The sequence below is a fragment of the Vicugna pacos genome, chromosome 30 (genome assembly GCF_048564905.1).
Source record: "Vicugna pacos chromosome 30, VicPac4, whole genome shotgun sequence".
Lineage (NCBI taxonomy): Eukaryota > Metazoa > Chordata > Mammalia > Artiodactyla > Camelidae > Vicugna > Vicugna pacos.
The window spans coordinates 14,080,577-14,099,575 of record NC_133016.1 but is presented as its reverse complement, the minus strand read 5'-3'; the positions used below and the strand labels follow the sequence as shown (position 1 = coordinate 14,099,575).

Below are 18,999 nucleotides of genomic sequence, written 5' to 3'. Positions count from 1 at the left end.
CCAGAGAAGAGATGAAGTCCAAAGACTAAGCTCTGGGCATGCCAACATTAAAGGTCAAAAATGAAGAAAAATGGAAACCAAAGTCATGGAGACTAAAGGTAGCAGGAAGGTGTGAAGAGCTGGAGGCCAAGTGAAGAAGTGTTTTAAGGGAGAGGAAGTGTGGATGATGTCAAATGCTGCTGGTTGGTCAAGAAAGATGGGGATTATGACTTGACATTGGGTTTAGCAATGGGGAGATTTTGGTGACCTTGACAAGAGCATTTCTGTGACAGGTGGAACACTTTTCTATAGTCTCCGTATAAGGAGGAGGGTAATGTTACAAATGAGGACGTTCTGATTTGGAATATTTCGTTCATATTTCTTCAAGGTTTATAGCTAGAAAGTAGGGGAGCTGGAGTCTTCCCTAGTCAGTGTGACTCTCAAATCTTCACGCTTACTTGGCACGCCTTACTGACCCCCAGAATATTGTGACAATTCGTCTAGTCCAGGAAGGCATGTTTGTTTCTTCTTCTGGGTGCTTTAATTTATGAACAATGAGAGTCTTCAGTACTTATTTTAGAGTTTTGATGGCATTGTGGGGGAAAGCAGGAGGAATGACTGGAGATGGAGGTGAGATTAAAGGTGGGTGGGGGGATAAAGCTGAAGTGGATTCTACCAGATGGGATCTGTTTCTCCTAAAATGTAGGGACTTGGTGGGCAGAGTTTGCTTTTAGCTTAATCAGTAACCCTTGAAGCTGAGGCAGGTTGGTGATGGATAGAGCACGTAAGTAGAAGAGTTCAGACATCTTAATGGCAGCTGCAGAAATTTACAGTGTGATTCATATGCCTCAAAATCTATGAATCATTTTTAAAATTGTGATTTATTTTTGACCAGATAGCTCTACAGTTCTTCAAAACCCGACTCTCATGTGCTCAGGGCTGTTTCAGCAATAAGAAATAAGTGTAGTCTTCTGCTGCCATCTGCTCATTCCACATGTCCTTTTGAAACAGAACCCTGGAACTTCCTTTAACAAAGCAGTCCTGAAGTGTCGAGTTCTTTGGGAGTGGATGTCTTGCCACTCAATTAAGAAAGTATAATCTGGTCAACTTAGCAACAAGCGTAGTGTTCAGAAGATTGTGTCCCTCACAACTCTTTAATTCCAGGAACCCTTTGTTTTGAGGAGGCAGCTCGTTAATTTCTTCAGTGCACTTTTAGGGCCTGGCTCTCTCATTGCGTTCTAATAAAGTCTTCACTATCTGATTCAGTTTTTTCTAAGTCTTCAGTAAATTGACAGCAAAAGCATAATCACAAAGAACATTTGTAATCTTAAGGACCACCTCCCTCATCACATTATACTGTGATTTTTGACTTGAGCACAATTTTCAACAAATGATGTAGGAATGTTCTGAGAATTTGAATAAACCTTTAAAGACGTCTTTCTTCTTTCATTGCAACTGTGGCAAATACATTGAGTTATTTGGTCTCTAGTCCCAGCTTTTCATATTCCCCATTGGTAAGTGGGTGGTGTAGGCCTGCCTGCTCTCGTTCATTTGTGCCCATTCCCATGAGAAAGAACTAGAGTTTGTTTTTGCCTGTAAGCCTCAGAGGGCCTGCCTGGGGCACAGGAAACAAACAGATGGAGATGGTATTGACTCTGCTGTGAAAATGTCTGTGTTCCTGGGATAGAAATCCATCTTGCTTTTGCCTTTGAGTGTTAGAAAAGCAATGTAGAGAAATGAACATTGATCTGATTCTAGATTTTTTCATATATAATCTTGACTTTTATAGCTTTTAGAAGTCACGTGGGAATACCAGTATCCTGTGAGATCTTACAGGACAGGATGATCTTATCAGAGTGTCACTACGTAGGTTTTCAAGTGTTTTAAAGGGGAAAAATATTTTCGGTGGAATCTTTGGTAGTCACTGCCTTAATCAGATGGTCCTAGGTAGCATCACTGATAGCAGGACAACGTGATGTTATGTGCCACCTGTCGTGATGCAGTGTGACGCGTGCAGCATCCTTTGTGAAGCTCACCTACCAAAATTGTTTCATTTGGACCTGAGGATGTCTTTAGATCCAACTTCCAGTTTATAGGAAAAGCAGGAGAGAGGTGAACAAGACAATGACATAAATAAAATCAGATAAATCAAAAATGTGGAACAATTTTTAGACAAAGTAATTTGAATTTGGATTGGATTGTAGATGCTGTTAGAGAATTATTATGGTATTAATAGTGGTGATTGTGATAATGGTATTGTGTTTATGAAGGAGGATGCTCTTAATTATAATCTCCGTATTTTAAAATATTAAAAGAGGAATTATCATATGTGTAGGTTATTTTCAAATGGCTCAGCAAGAAAGTCTCTATATGTGTATGTGTGTATATATATATACCTATGCATATATTGACAAGAGAAGTTTGACACAATATTTATTGATATTGAGTGATCTTTATATTATTTTTGAGCTTTTTGTATATTTAAAATTTTTGTAATAAAAAGTTGGGGAGAATCATAAGGAGAAAAGTAAATTTCATCTTAAGCTTTTTATTAAAAGAACAATCAAATTTAAAAAATACTCCAAATCTAGTGAAAGATCCTCCCTTGTTCTTTGAATTTTTCTTAGGGCTCCCTAGGCCTTCACACTTCTGGGCAGAACATAATTGGAAGAGTACGCTGAAAGAGGGGGTTGAGGATTAGGAAATGATCAGCCATGTCAAACTGGTAGCTGTGCAAGACTGAATATAATGTAAGGACTGAATAACATGGTTAGAAAGAGTAGGTATCAACTGTCCATTAATGTCAAAGCGTCCTCACGTCTCTCCCAAGGCATTACTTCTCTCTGTAGTACTAGAGAGTTCTTCCCTGGAGTAGCATGTTAGAGAAATTGTCGACCTCTTCATGTAGAGGGAGATCTTTAGTGTCATTAGATTAGGTCTTTTGAAAATAGAACCTAGATTACATGAAGCCTTTTGTAGTGAGAAAATAGAAACTTTGCGTTAAAGACCACAGATTTCAAAATGCTGATTGTAATTAGAATGAGAGAGAGAGAGAGAAGGAGAGAGGGAGAGAGAGAGATTACTAGATTTACAAGCAGGGGCCAGTAACAAGTGAAGGAGTTTGGACAAAAACGAGATGTAAACATGTTGGAAGGGGCAAAGGCTAATTCAATAGAAAGATAAAGTGGCAGTCAGTGAGAGAATGGTTAAGGGAGTAAGATCCTTCAGAGTCCAGGAGGAATTAGATTTAACAAAAAAGAGGAGGTATTTCTTCTTTGGAAATATCTTGTTTGGAACACAGTGAGAGCTTAAATGGTAGTTATTGTTATTCTTCGTTCATTCATTCAATGAATACACTATTGGTCACTGGTAACAGCCTGTAACTATTCTAGGTGCTGATAAACCATCGCAAATCCCAGTGGAATGCAGTTTGCTTGATAATTAAATAGCAAAGATGATGGGCTTCCGTAGATGATCTGGTGTTACCCTCGAGGGACACAGATTTTAGTGAAATGGATGGATTTATAAACAAACAACTGCACACAAAATGATGAGTGTTCTACAGTGGTATGTAGTGAAAATACAGTAGCAGGAGTAGTGAGTGCCGGACTTTGGGACAGGGCCCTCACAGCAGAGGGGAGCTAGTGCTGAAATAAGTTATAGACTAAAGAGAAATACTCACTAAATGCTTTTTGAAAACTCAGTGTGTGTACATATGTGCATCTTTAAGATAAAAGAACCTGGTGAATCAGGGCCATTTACTTAATTTTTTTATTAAGCTGTCTTTTGGAATATAGCAAAATACCCAAAGGCAGGGGAAATAAAACCTCTCAAGACCAAAAGATTATCTTGAGAATTAGGATTCCCACTCAATCCAGTCTCTTGCTTCTCTTACTCTCCTTTTTCAGAGGTTGTCATCATTACTGTTTTTTTTTAAATTTGGTATCATTACAGAATTATTCTAAACATTGTGTTTGTGTGTGTGTGTGTGTGTATGTATAGATGTGTGTAGATAAATATATATCTCTCTTTTAAAACCTAAAATGGGCGTGTATTTTGCACACTGTACTCTACCTTTTCCATTGGTTCTAGAGATTATTTCCTATCTCATGCTGCAGTGTTTTGTTGTTAAGACTGTAGTAATTTATTTAATCTCTGATTCTTGGACATTAAAGTTCTTTCCATGTACCTTTAACAATTAGGGAAATTTTCAGACATATAAAAATAGTAAGAATAATGTAATGAACACTGTTGTACTTGTTAGAAAAAGAGCTTTAACACTTACTTTGACAGTTTGGGTTCCCTGGTGAGCAGACTCTGAGATGGAGATTAGCACTCAGATTTATCAGGGAGAGCTCTTAGTACCAACGCCTGGGGAAGGAAGCAGGGTTGGCCGGAGGGAGAAGTTGAGCTGTGATGAGTATCAGTGGAATCTCAGCTGACCCTGGGGGCAGCTCCAAAGATGGAATGACCCTTCAGAACCATCCTGAATTGATATGAAGGGGCCTGGCCTTGACTGTATATTCCCAAATTGAGTAGTCATTGGATGTGGGCTGTCCCACTGGAAGGGGGCAAGGTATCTCCCTTTGGCTGGAGTAGTCCTTAGTGGGGGCTGACAGCCCAGTGCTCTTAGCAGCAGCTGGGATTTAAAGTCCTTTATTCCTGAGATGAATGTGGGCGCATACCATCCATCACACTTATACTCCTGTTTCATCTTTATCCCTTCCAATACCTCTTTCTATTGTCTCTCAAGTGCCAGAGCCCAGACATCAGATGATTTTATCCGTAAATACTACAGATCTACTTACCTTTGAGTAATGTGTTTTAGTAAAGTCTTAATTAACCAGATTGACTGGGAATGAAGTTTTCTGGTAAATGGAATTTTATGGTAAATGAAGATGATATAGAATAGTGAAGGGCATTTATTTCATGAGGAATCCAGAGGTCTGTGTATGCCCCTGAGATCTGAGATCAGTTCTTGGTGCGATCTTGAGAAAGTTGCCAATAGACCTAAATATTCATCAAAACAAATCTCTATAAGACAGTGTACTTGGTTTAGGAACCCTACTCTCTATTTCTAGGTTAGGAAGCCAAATTATTTTTCTTTTTTGTCAATTACAAAAGCCTTTGTTTTACAACTGCTTAAATACAAAAAGTGAAACAGCAGGAGGTAGACCCGTATTTCATCAACTTTTGTGATGAGTTGGTTCACTGATACAGGCAAAGGGTGATTGGCCATTCACGTGGAACAGTTTTTGTTGAGTTTTCTGGTGCCATTTTGTGAACATATTTTCCAAGTTATAACGTCTCTGAGACCAGATTATGCTCTGTTCCTGTTTTGCTTCATTTATGTTCTCATTTTCCTTCTCCCTCCCCCCATGCTTGCTTCTTCTCTTTCCTTATCACTCTGCTTGGAAAGTTATAGTCACTTGTGTCTTTTTCTTGCCTTCCACCTTACACATTTCATTAATTACCATGACTTACTGTTCTTATAATGCCTTATATTTTCTTTTTCTTTTCAAAACTCTCATCATTTTAGCTGAACTTCTTGTCACTGCGCAGCCAGATTTACTGCAGTAGCATCACATTTGGTTCCCCTGTCTGCAGTTTTTTCTCAGTTGAAACAAACTTCATACTATCTCAAATAGTTTTAGTATACTGTTTCTCTGTTTAGATATCTACTTATGGGACCATTAAAGTCTCTTTAAAATCCAGTCCTGCTTAAGACTGGTGTGAAACCTCCTCCCTTTTCAAAATCTAAATTTGTTAATTCTGGTTAAGCGGAGAATGATTTATCTCACAATTAGAATCCAAAACTGTTGATGACCTCACTGGGCATCAGTATTGTAGTAGTAGTCCCTGTCCTTTATATAGAGGGCTTTTAGTATTTCAAATTGCTTTTTCCTTACTTTTGTTCTCAAAGTACCTTTGTGTAAAACCTGTATCATGATCTATGTTGCATTTTTATCAGCTTGGTGTGTTGAACACCAAGTCCTATCTATTGTATGTCTAAAATAGCTCTCATATTTATCTCATTATTACCATTCTCACCACTGTTACCTTTCATCGTATATTTATTAAAGATATTCTATCTGACAGACACTATGCTCCGCATCATATGGTGATGGATACATAGATGTGGTTCTTGTTCTAGGGAGCTTGAAGAGTGGTAGGGGAGACAGCCATTAAACAAAGACGCTCAGAAGTAGTAATGAGAGGCCATCGTCTCTTACCGGCAGTGCAGCAGTAACTCTTCGTCTTCAAAGCAAGTTTTATCCCTCTCTATTATATTGCAGCTAGCGTGATCTTTCCGAAAAGCAAATTCAAATTTAAAACATTTGACCTGTTTTCCATTGCTGGCAGGTTAAACTGCAAATTCCTTTAGATGGTTTACCAAGTTCTTTATGATTTGGTGCCTGTTGACCTGTTGGTTCTTTGTGCTCTGAATACCAGCCTTACTGTTTTTACTGTCCAGAAAGAATGGAGATCTCTTACCCCTGGGACTTAGAAAATGTGATTTCTTGAGCCTCTTTAAGTTGTTATATTTGCAGATAATAGAATTGCGTTAGACAAGCATGTACAGTAATAATTTTATATTGTGTCAGAAAGTCAGTGAAAGATATTAACTTGTTGAAAAGTCCAGTTTTATTAAATCTTAAGTGAGTGCTGGAAGAAACCAGTAGATACGGAAGCAGAATGTGAAGAAGTAGCAAACTCTGTGTTTTTTTTAAATTAATATTTATTGAGCAATTGTCATATGCTATGTATTTTACTTGCATTAAATATATGATTTCTCTTAATCTCTATGAGCCCCCCCAGAGCTTTCTGAAAGGGGGGGGTGTTATTGTTCATCTTTTGTAGATGGGGAAGCTGAGACCCAGAGGGGTAACTTTTTCAAGATTACATAGAAGAGCCAGAATTTGAATATAGTTCTTCTGATTGTAAGTTCAATGTTCTTTCCATTGCTGTTTTTTGTTGTAGTTGCTGTTGACCGAAGTACACTTTTATTTCTGTATAGAACTGAGAAGTAGGTGAAAAGTGAAACAGAAAATTAAATGAAATAGAAATTAAGGTAACCAAAAGGGATGACTTAATTTTTATCTCCCAGACTCCTGTTCTTTATGATTTGATTTCTTTGACTTAAAAGTGATTCCAAGATTATACTGTATAGCACAGGGAAATATACACAAGATCTTATGGTAGCTCACAGAGAAAAAAATGTGACAATGAATATATATATGTTCATGTATAACTGAAAAATTGTGCTCTATACTGGAATTTGACACAACATTGTAAAATGATTATAAATCAATAAAAAATGTTTAAAAAAAAGTGATTCCAAATTAATTTTATAAATACCTCTTGATGAGAAAACTAAGCCTCAGAAAGGAGAGGATATGATAAAAGACTGCATGATTAATGGCAAAGTGAGGAACAGAATCTAGAACTTATGTTACTTGACTCTAAAGCTTTTTCGTTTAAATTTTTTTGTTTAATGGCCAATGTCTAAATGTAATTTTAAGCCAGATTTGATACAAACATGGATAAAAATTGAATGTTCCCGGTGTTCTTTTGTTTTTAGAAGCATCTAGTCTTACAGTATATTTATTGATAACTCTAAAATTTAAAAGCTGACATTTCCTCTTAATTGTATTAGTTGCAAAACATGAATATATTGTACACAGAATTTTGGAGAGTTAGTAAGAATTTCTTCAGAGGTTCTATTAAAATTCATACCATATCAGATTAATCATTTGTTAAATCACTTTTGCTTTGGGCCTTTTCCAAAAAAAAGTATGGTTTTTAAAAATCCGAATGAATCCTGTTCTAGGACTTGTTTTGTTTCCATTTAATATAAAGCTTTTTTGGAACATATCAGTTTCCTTCATACAATGGGTGATAATGTTGCAAACAAAGAATGGATGGTTAGCTTAATAATCAGAGTAGTTGAATGATGATGGTTGAAGACGTCACGCTTTGGATTTACATTGCCTTTCGTTCCTCTTTAAAAACTCCCTTGTGTGCCAGTTGAGTGTATCTGTGCTTATCTGTTATTTAGTTTGAAGAAATTCAAACTTAGATTCCCGTGTCCTGCCTAACCAAATGGTTAGTTCCTGGCTATTTTGCCCATTTTTTGTTTTAATCAGATTCTGGTTGACTGCCAGTTCTTGATTTCTGTGAGAATGTGAGGATTTATTTTAGTTTCTGAGGAAGCTGAGTTAGAGATAGATGTGTTTTCTTGTATGATCTTCTTCTAATGATGTAAGCCATACCTTTATCATATTTTGGACGATTATTTTCACTTGTTTTAAGGGCTATGAAATGCATTATTCTTCCAGGTGTCCTTGAATTCCTTGGCCCTTGAATACCAGAATGTTCTCTCCTGTTGCATCAGAGCAGGCACATGTCCCTGTGGCACACATAGTCCTTAGTCCTGAATCTGTATATTTGCATTTCTTTAAGCTAGGCATATGCATTGAATGTGAGTCCTCAGATGTCTAGAGAATGATGTTTTTTCCGGATCTCACCATAGTGTGTTCAATGCTGTGAGCTTATTTAATTGAGAGAAATCTTTTTTGGTGATATAATTAAAACTGAATGTTGTCACCATGGAAAAATGAACTCCTTCCAGATTCTCTTTGAGAGAAAGCCACTGTTGGATATGTTATTCAGCCAGTAACACGCTGTACCAAATTTGCTCAAATTGGCTCAGTGTTTGTTTTCATTTTCTGATATTAAATAAGAATATGGAAGTCATTGCTGGTGTCATAGTAGTCTATGAAATGGTAAAGATGATACACATAGAGTTTTATAAATAGGAAGTGACTTTGGAGTTTTTACCTTAAAAATACATACCATTTATTTGCTGTAGCAAACAGATGAAGTTTAGGGGGAAACAAATTGATGAAATCCATGAATTCTAACAAGTAATAAAAGATGTAACATGTATAGATTGTTTTTAGTAAACATGCTAACGTCATTCATAATTTTTTACTTGCCTCATTTCCAGTTACCGTTTTTTAAAAAGGGGTTTCACTTTTAGTTTTCATTTACTTGTTTAAAGAGTGTAAGTAGTGGATTAAAGAAGAGACCTTTGCTAAAAGTAGCTAAGTAGTGAGACATGGCTATCAAACTATTTTCTTTCATAGAAAGTGGCTATTCCTTTCAGTGTTTCTGAAAGTTTCTTAAGACAGTCTTAGCATTCTAAAGAGTCTAGAGTTACACACATATTTTTTGTTGCGACTTAAAAATCAAGCCGATAGGTGACCCCTGGTGTCTGGTGAGGTCTGGCAGTCTTCTGTCGTCTGTGGAGCCCTCTTTGATTATTTCCAGTCTCCATTTCTCTCAGACTTCTCTGAACTAGCACTTAAGTCTTTGACCATGCAGTGTATAACACTTAAATCTGTATGTTTCACCAGCTAGATCTTAATTTTGTCAAGTGAAAGAATAATTCCTTATATTTGTGCTACAAAAGGTGTAGTCTAGTTAATACACTGCTTCATTGATTATTCATCTCACATTTAAATACTTTAGTCAGAACTAAATTTTTATTACACAGAAAAGAGTTTAAAGTGAAATTCTTGTCCCCTCAAGTTTCAGAGTTTACAGTAAAATACACTTTGTGACTTTGAGATATGATGGCTGTGTGGGAAATATGGCGAATGAGTTTTTCAGTGAACAATACTCTTTTTCATGATGAGGACACTATGAAACAACACTCAGTTTTTCTTGGACATTGTTGTTTACTACTGCATTTGGGTCTTAACAAGATTTGGAGATCTCATTTGCCACTGGTAGCAAAGCAGAGTGAGTAAGACCGCAGGGTCTCAGTCAGGCCACCTGGGTTCTGAGTGGGGCTCTTTACTTTTCGCTTTGTGACTCTTCATGACTCACTGTCTTTATGTGTGAAAGAGAAGTGAGTAGTACTCACTGCGTGATTTGTTGTAAGGAGTGAGATTTTAATTAGATTTTATATATTTTTATATATGTGTCTTTTATTTATATACAATGTTTAAAGGAATTTTTGGCACTTGGGAATTTCAAGTTGGCTTCATAATGACAATGTATGATATGTTTTAGAAGGAAATATTGTAATATTTGACATCATTCTTATAACATTTCCAGGTTTGAAAGCACAATGGCCGGAAACAGCCTTGTTCTACCCATTGTTCTTTGGGGTCGCAAAGCACCAACGCACTGCATCTCAGCAGTGCTTTTGACAGATGATGGGGCCACGATCGTGACTGGATGCCATGATGGACAAATATGTCTCTGGGATCTTTCAGTAGACTTGGAAGTGAGTATTTGAAATGCTGATTGCACTTTTCACATACAAGAAACTACTTAATACAAAACAACACAGATCCAGAATAAGACTTGGCGTTACAGTTTAGTTTCTGTGGGATACATTTTGACTAAAATTGGTAATTGCAGATTGATTATTTACATTATTCATCAGAATTGACTTCTGCTGGCTTTCGGCTATTTTGAATTGTAATAACTACCATAAGTGGCATAGTAGGTTACATCTGAGGTTTTTCAAAAGATTTCTATCCATGTTAAAGGAGGTTTCCAAAAAGATATTAAAAAAACAGTTTTGAATGTTTATGCCTTCTAAGGTGACTGTCTTGAAGAGAGCAAAACTTTTTGTAAGATGTACATTTTGTTGTATTTATTTTAAAAGTCATCGTGTATTTAACTGCCATTCTTCATTGCTGCGAGTGCTCCCTTTGCTCTGCTCCTGGGCCCTCTCTGTGGACACACTGTATTTTCCCATATTTTAACCTCCCTTCTCCCCAAGAGTCTTCCCGTAAGGGGGAACAGAGAAAGGGTGGTAGCTGGTGTGGAATATAGGGGCTAGAAAGTTGATTTGTTAAGTAGTTTTTTTGGGGGGGAACAATCTTATTGAGATAAAATTTAGATGTCATACAATTAACTCATTCAAAGTATACAATGTAATGATTTTTACTCTGTTCACAGTTGCACAGCCATCATCACAGTCAGATTTAGAACATTTAGGGAAAAGGCTTTTAGCTTCTTACTGTTGAGCATGTTATCGTGGTGGGCTTGTCCTACGCGGTCTTCATTATGCTGCGGTGCACTCCTTCTGTACCCAGTTTGTTGAGAGTTGTTCATCATGAAAGGATACTGAATTTTGTCAGATGCTTTTTTTGCCTTTATTGCAATGATTATTTGGCTTTTATACTTCATTCTGTGATTTTTGTTCATTATTTTAGATTTTGGTGGGAGTACCGTCCAGTTCTAGTCACTCTATTATGGCTACAAATGGAATTTTCTAGCAAAGCCATGTACATTGAAAATAAAACCTACAATTGGGGAATTTGATTTTCCTGGGGGACATTAGAGAATTGACCAAGAACATATTTTCCAGTGGAGGAGTCTCTGCATAGAAATGGGATTGGATGTATGAGAAAATTTGGATTTATGAGAAAATTCTAGGCCTATTCTAACCACAAACAGTGGTTGTCTTTTTCTTTTGATTATAACTATGCAGAAGATGGCTAAGATGATTTTGATTTGGAAAATTGCTTCAGTAGTCACAGACGAGAACTATAGAAAAATCTCAGTACTCTTCTCATGGCATATTTAATTTGGAACAATTTAGCTTTTCTGTATAGCACAGGGAAATATATACAAGATCTTGTGGTAGCTCACAGCGAAAAAGAATGCAACAATGAATATATGTATGTTCATGTGTAACTGAAAACTTGTGTTCTACACTGGAAATTGACACAACATTGTAAAATGACTATAACTCAATAAAAAAAAAGTTAAAAAAAGTTTTTCTAATGAATTAGGATAAATTGTTTCCAAAATGGATATTGTGAGAGGTACAAAAGGGCTTTAAAAGTATTGATCAAATTCTATTTTTTTTAAACTGGGTATTCAGTATATGGTTACATATTTTTTATATCTTGTACATCTTATAAATAATATTTGGTTGCATTAAATATTTAATTAAGAAATGCATCCTGACATAACCTAAGGCCCTGAAGTAACCTGAAGTGATAGCCTGACACTTGGTACAAAGGAGATGAATTTGGAGGCTGATTGCCAGACTATTTTGGAAGAGTAGGTATTAAGTCATCCTTTCTATAAGTCACTATGTCACTAGATCATTAGTCTGTGGAGGTCACTCTTAGTTCCTGATAATTAGCATTGGCCTCAGCATTCAGTAGGGTGCTTGTCCTATATTTTTTACGTTTGGGGATGTCAGTCTAGAGATAAACATGCTTTCATATCATGGAAAGTATTATTTTAAAAATAAGTAAGGTTAAACTATTTTACTTTTTATACTAATTTATGTCCTTAACCTGATTTCTCAGTGTACTGTATCTAAGTGCTTGACACTGCCCTTGTTTGCATTCTGGTTCCATCACTCTCTGTATGAAATTGGGCAAGTAATGTCACCTCTTTTTTTTCACTTTTGGCCTGAGAACTTGGTGGGGTAATTGTTGGCGTTAGATTGGTGGGGGATCACTGTTTTTCTGCCCTTAGTTTTTGGTGTTCTGAGCAATTCTTCTCAAATCTGTATCTGTATATTTATATTGAATATTTAATAGGATTCCTAAAAATGATTACTTTTTAAAAATTAGGTACTTATATCAACGTATTTGTGTATTTCTAGGTGAATCCTCGAGCCCTGTTGTTTGGTCACACAGCTTCAATCACCTGCTTGTCTAAAGCTTGTGCTTCTAGTGACAAACAGTATATTGTGAGTGCATCTGAGAGTGGGTAAGTGTTTTCTTATTCACTTTTCTCCTTATGAGTCTATATTGCAAATACTACCAGTGTCACAATAAGTAGGGAATTTTTTTCTTTTCTTTTGGAATATCTTTTAAATAAATGCCTCAGTTGGCTCAACTTAAAGAGATTTGAAATATGTTTTAAAAATGAATTTTATCTTTATTAGTGATTTTTATAATACCTTTATTGTAATTTATGATTATGTCTTTGCCTTGCTTTTGAGAAATTCAGAGTACCATTAAAGTTAAAGCATGGTCATTAATCTCCATGGCATTTTTACTGAGTTGGCAGACAACTTTGAGGGTTTTAAAAAACCTCAGTGATGCTAGGCTAGCATAAATTTGGAAGATGAAGCCATTTAAAAGTTCATACAGTTATACTGATGTATGTTAATACACTAACTTCCTGAGTCTTGCAATAATAACTTGCTTTTGGAGATGTAGGTCATTGGACAGCAGTTGTCCAGAGTGTGGGGAATTAAAAAAAACAAGCTTTTATGTTGTTTAGAAAATTGTATATTTACATAATATGTTATTAAAGATAGTTGGGAGCCTGGAAGAGAATTATTTAGAAAGTTGTTCCTTCTACTTCCCATAATTTATGAATTTGTAAAGAACCTTCTATAACTGGAGGCAGCATCAGGTAAAAATATAGTACCTTTTGGTCAGTTACTGGGTAATTCATATTAGAATGCATATTCCAAGTAGATCAAGTCAGTGTCCTTTGAAAAATTTATACCATATAAGATATAGGGAAAGTTATCCTAAAGAAAACCCCAGTAATATCAAGATCATTGCATTTTGTTACTGTTGTCTTCTGTTAAATAAATCTTATCTTTTTAAAAGGCAAGGCATATTGACATTTCTGATTTTGAATGTTGTATCTTTAATTTGAGATAAAGCTTTTTTTTTGGCATGCACTCAATAAAACTTCTGCAATAAATACAGAATCAGAACTGGAGTATTGTATTTAATTTGCAAAGATATGAAATTCAGTTGACTTTCAGTTTTGTTTTTTTGCAGTGCTAAATTTTCTAGCTATGTTGATAACCAGTGGAAAATGTCAGTGGCTTAAATTAAAAGTTTATTTCTTGTGTTTGTCACTTGCCCTTCATATATCACTTGGGGCTAGTCTCTGCTTCCTCATTATCCTTACTCTGAGACTGAGGGTGAGGGAGCAGCCACTGCCTGGAGTGGAGGCTGGGGAAGAGGAGAGTTCTGGCAAGTCTCATATCAGTTCTGGCTGGAACTACTCTCAAGACTCCACCCCCTAAAGGGGCAGCCAGGAAGTGCAACCCTACAACGTGCCCAGAAAGAATGTGGACTGAGGTGGGGGGGTTGTTAGATTGGAGGGGAGTTTAGGATGGTGGGTGAACGGCAATAATGACTATATGTTCCTTTTTCTGAAATATATCACTTGTACTGGAAGGTTAATTTTAAACCACTGTGACAAAGTTGAACAGTGCTTTTAAAACTCAGATTTAAAGTTAGCTGTTATTCTGTTTTATAGAGAGATGTGCCTCTGGGATGTGAATGATGGCAGATGTATTGAATTCACAAAATTAGCTTGCACACACACTGGCATACAGGTTAGTATCTATTTCTGTAACTTATCCAAGTCAGCACAATTTATTTCAGGTGGACAATTTTAAAAATGTTATTTTAAACATTGAGCCTATATTTTTGTATGAAAAATAGGTAAGAGTGGGTAATATGACAAAAAGACTAGAGTTAGAGTAGTAAACATTTCCTCAAAAAATGGTCTAAGGGGAGAGGAAAATGAAAGGGGAGGAGACTGATGGGGGAAGATGTAAGGTAAGCCATTGCCACTGCTGCTTCTGCTCTTTCTGGCTCTACTGGGCATCCAAGTAAGAGCCCCGTTACTGGCTGGGTAAGTGTTCTACATCCTCAATAATGAAACTGTCTCTTGCTAAAGCCTTTATGATTCCACTTGTGATTGGCACAGTACACTTTTTGGATGGTCCTTTTTCATTGTTTGTGCAGTTGGTCCTTGGATACATGTTTTGCCTTCACAACTCTGCAGAAAAAATGACTATTTCATATGCCTGGCTTACAGGAATTGATAGCTTCTCATGTAACATTCCTGGTATTCTTCCTTATTCTTTCATAATTGTCAAATTCTTCGTGCTTCAGTTTACTCATCATTGAGTGTTGAGTGTTGGGAGAATTACAAGGTATATAGAAAAGGTGGTTTATGTTCTCGGGGAAGGAGAGTGAAGAGAAGAGAAGAGAACTCTTTTAGGAAATATTATATACGCGTTTCTTGTATGATGCCTCACTCAGTCCTCGCAGTATTCTTACAAATTAGATAGGAGAGTATCATCTTACATATAACGAAGCTGAGAGCCAGAGTGATCAGATGACTTGCCTTAGTCTGGTAGTGAGTCATTCCTGCCACTAGGATCCCAAATCAGCTTTGTCTGACTGTAGGGACTCTGTTCTTTCTTGTATATCCTACTGTCTCCCTTAAAATAAGCAAATAAAATCATTTGTTGAGGAAGAAAATCTTCTGTGCTAACACAAATTAGAAAAGCAATGGAAAATGTCTGGAGGGAGGTGGTGGTGGGTGTGATGTAGACCTTTAGTGACCATTTCTTGCCCTGGCAAAGGCCTTTTAAATACTGCTTCTTCGATACTGTTAAGGGCATATGCTTTTTATTTAAAGGGCATGTATAATTTTTTTAATCATATGAAGAATCTTCAAGGTTTGTAAAGGGAAAAGGAATAAAATCATTTAGATTCATTGACTTTATAATTTATTATAGTTGAAAAATTGTGTATAAATATCAAACTCATTGGATATAAATATTTTGACTATTGTATAATTTTACACTTTAAAAGTGCTGTGTATCTTAGAAAAAATTATCTGTATTTATTAAATGTATTTTTAGTGCCTGCTATTTATTAGATTCCGTATTAAGCCTTGATTAACAGAAGTCACGCCTTTTTGGCACATTTACTAGTGTGTGGCAATTGTTTCCCATGTGATCCTCACCCTCTCAGGTCCAGAAGCAGGTTGTTTTTTATGTACATGGAAATGATAAACCTTGATGATACTGGCAGTTACTGAAATCACAAGGAAATGCCAACTTATTGAATCATCACATGGGAGCATTCCTTTTTAATATTTGGAAAGCCTATTTCTCCATTAAGGACACCTTCTTTGCCCACATCAAAGTGTCTTGAACACATTAAATCAGTGTTCAGAAGATTGGGAGTATAACTTTAAAGCAAAAGCAAGAGGCACTTAGGCAGGCAGGTCTACTAAGATATCCTTGCCCGCAGAGGAGAGCCCTTCCCTCAAGACGGCGGTGCACATGTCTTTCCTGGCTGCTGTTGGATGAACACTGACAAAGGCTGATTCTCTGCAGCCATCTCTTTCTCCTTTACACCTCCTCCCCTTATGTGGGTCAAGGCTACTGACGGTCACATTATTATATGCGAGTGCCTGGCAGTCCCTGGGAGCCCAGATTGCGTGTCATGTCTTTTGGATCAACCTTCTGAGATCTGGAGATGCCCTCTGTGCTAGTCTGCATTTTCTTAGACCCGTTTGGGAATTTTAGTCATGCTACCTTGCGCTGAGTTACTGTGCTCTGTGATCAGTGTATGTGTTTAAGAAGATATACTCCACGTACAGCGTGCTCCATAGTTGAGAAAAGATTGTCTTCCTTCACATACAGCATTGAGCTCTGAGCATGGGACTGACGAGGATGGGAAGCAGACCGAGTTTCTTATTTCCCCAGCTGTGGAGTGGTTACGGTGTGGCCCTTTGCGCAGTGTCCAGCTTGCCCTCACGTGATTTGCATAAGGTCCAGTCCCTTGGAAAGTGGTAGTCTGGGTACTGTGTATCTTCACCTCCTAAAAATCCTCTGGGAGAATCATTCCTCTAAGAGAGTTGCTTTTTTTTTTGAGGCCAAGGGAAGACAGGCCCTATGATAAGTTGTTAGTCTTGTTTTGATAGTTATTCTTTCTCTGCTTTTTGGTTGATGGAAACCCATCTTATCCTTTTGAGTTATTCTTGGCATGAGTGACATGATTGTATTGATTCTTTCTGTTTTTCTTTCACAGGGTGTAAATGTGCAGTGTGAGAATGGTTTTACAATGGTTGTCACACATACTAAAACAACACAGATTATTCAGAATTCACTTCTGATTGTATTTTAAAAGCATCTTTGCTTCTAAATTTTTTTTTTGGTTATAACTAGTAATTAGAAGCCTATACTCACTTATTGCCATTCACCTAAAACTCATATTATATTTGTGATCCACCTAAGCTACCCTTTTGCTTTGATTTGTGAAGCTGGTTTTATTCAAATATTTTATTAATTTATTCAGCACTCCTGTTTTAGATCCTGCAGGAGGATGAAAAAGAAGAATTATCATAAATTCTGCTCTAAAATACTTCAAGGAGGAGGATCAGATGTTAGGAAAAGAATAATTTTTGTTAAATATTTTGAAATTAATGTAACTTGATGGATGCATACATGTGCACATAGGTGCGTATAATCTATAACGTGTTGTACCTGTCTGGAAATATCACTGAAGAAACTGAGCATCATAAGCTTGGCGAATGCAAGTGAATCAAGTGTCTAAAGTAAAGGAAAGCATTTACAAATCTTTTTCCTTTTAGTTCTACCAGTTCTCTGTGGGAAATCAGAAGGAAGGCAGGCTCCTGTGCCACGGCCATTATCCTGAAATCCTCGTTGTGGACGCCACCAGCCTTGAGGTGCTGTACTCCTTGGTATCAAAGATAGCTCCAGACTGGATTAGCTCCATGAGTATTATCCGATCCCACCGAACACAAGGTCAGTGTGCCCCTAGGAACTTCCGCGTTGAGTCACGGTTCCCCTCCCTCTCCAAGTTCACGTATATCACAATTGTGTGGTGATTGCTCCTCTACCCAAAGCTTATGAATTTAGGTTTTTGTAGCACGTCTTTCTCTTGATCACATCTGTGGAGAGTGTAGTGTGCAACAAAATGTCTCAAAGGCAGGCAAGGTAGGTGGGAAAGGGGGAAACGTGTGCCCTGAAGAGATAAAGAGACTCTGCTCATCTGTGATAAATGATAAAAGTGAATTCTGAAGAATAAAAGTTATATGTTAACACTGTAATGAAGAATATTTGAAATTATTAAAATGTATTGATTAGAAAAAAAAAAAATCCAGGAGCTAAAAACACCTTTTCCTTGAACTCCAAATTTTTGATCATCTCCATTAACTTGTGTTTTAAAATCTGTTTCCTGAAATCTCATAAAATATAGAATTGTTTTTATTCTATTGTAAATCATGATATTAATTAACGTCATTAAAGCAAATGTGTCCCATGTCACTGTTGCAACCATGTTGCGATTTAGCAAGAAAGCATATTGTGCTTGTAACTGGCTTCCTCCCTCTCTGCATAGAGGACACTGTGGTAGCGCTCTCAGTGACGGGCATCTTGAAGGTGTGGATTGTTACCTCTGAAATAAGTGGCATGCAGGTGAGCCAAATGGGACTGGGAGTGACTTCTCTGTTTTTGTTCTTATGGGGTCTTACATTGTACTACAGATTCCCGTTTTCACTTAAAAAGAAAAGACAACGTTATTCTTTTCAGTAGCCTTGACATAGTATAAAAGATTCCTCTAGTATGCTGTCTCTGTACATGAATAATTTTTTTTCCCTTTTGATGGTAGACATCTGCTTTATCAAGGATACAAAGTAGAGAAACATATTGTACACGATATGAAGTAGAGAAACAGACAAAGGCCTCTGTCTAAATTTGAAGTTAGAAGGTAGTTAGCTTGAGGGGGAAAACTAAAACACACTGCCAGAAAGTGGATAGGAAGTTGATTTGAGTTCTACGAGTGTTTTGGACTTGAATTCCTTGTTACTTTTTATCAGTAAGAAAGGCAGATCAGGGGGAGGGTATAGCTCACATGGGCAGAACGCATGCTTAGCATGCCTGAGGTCCCGGGTTCAATCCCCAGTGCCTCCTCTAAGAATAAATAAATAAACCTAATTACCTCCCCCACCAAAAAGAAAAAAAAAAGATTAAAGAAAGGCATATCAATTTTCTGGCAATATTGATACTAATCTCTTTCCTTAGGGAATTTTTAGACGTTGAATCTGGGAGAAACTGGAGGACTAATTTTTTTTTTTTTTAACCAACGAGCACATGTAACTACAAAAATTAGGATTGCCTCAGATTTTTATTATCTGTCATTGCCAGTGGTGATTCTGACTCTCATTGGTATT

At 36.8% G+C, this 18,999-nt stretch overlaps 1 protein-coding gene across 4 annotated transcripts in view; it reads left to right on the top strand.

Annotated features, from left to right (window-relative positions):
• WDR7 (WD repeat domain 7) overlaps window positions 1–18,999 on the top strand; it is a 287,874-nt gene that overhangs the window by 16,536 nt on the left and 252,339 nt on the right. For 2 of the 4 annotated variants that reach the window (XM_072952162.1, XM_072952164.1), the window contains 6 exons: window positions 6,841–6,920; window positions 10,105–10,276; window positions 12,629–12,735; window positions 14,257–14,335; window positions 17,398–17,572; window positions 18,168–18,244. In XM_072952162.1, the coding sequence (XP_072808263.1) occupies window positions 10,118–10,276; window positions 12,629–12,735; window positions 14,257–14,335; window positions 17,398–17,572; window positions 18,168–18,244 (597 nt within the window). In that variant the 5' untranslated portion in view covers window positions 6,841–6,920; window positions 10,105–10,117. The remainder of the gene's footprint in view (window positions 1–6,840; window positions 6,921–10,104; window positions 10,277–12,628; window positions 12,736–14,256; window positions 14,336–17,397; window positions 17,573–18,167; window positions 18,245–18,999) is intronic. The other 2 variants (XM_072952165.1, XM_072952163.1) reach the window with 1 other exon arrangement.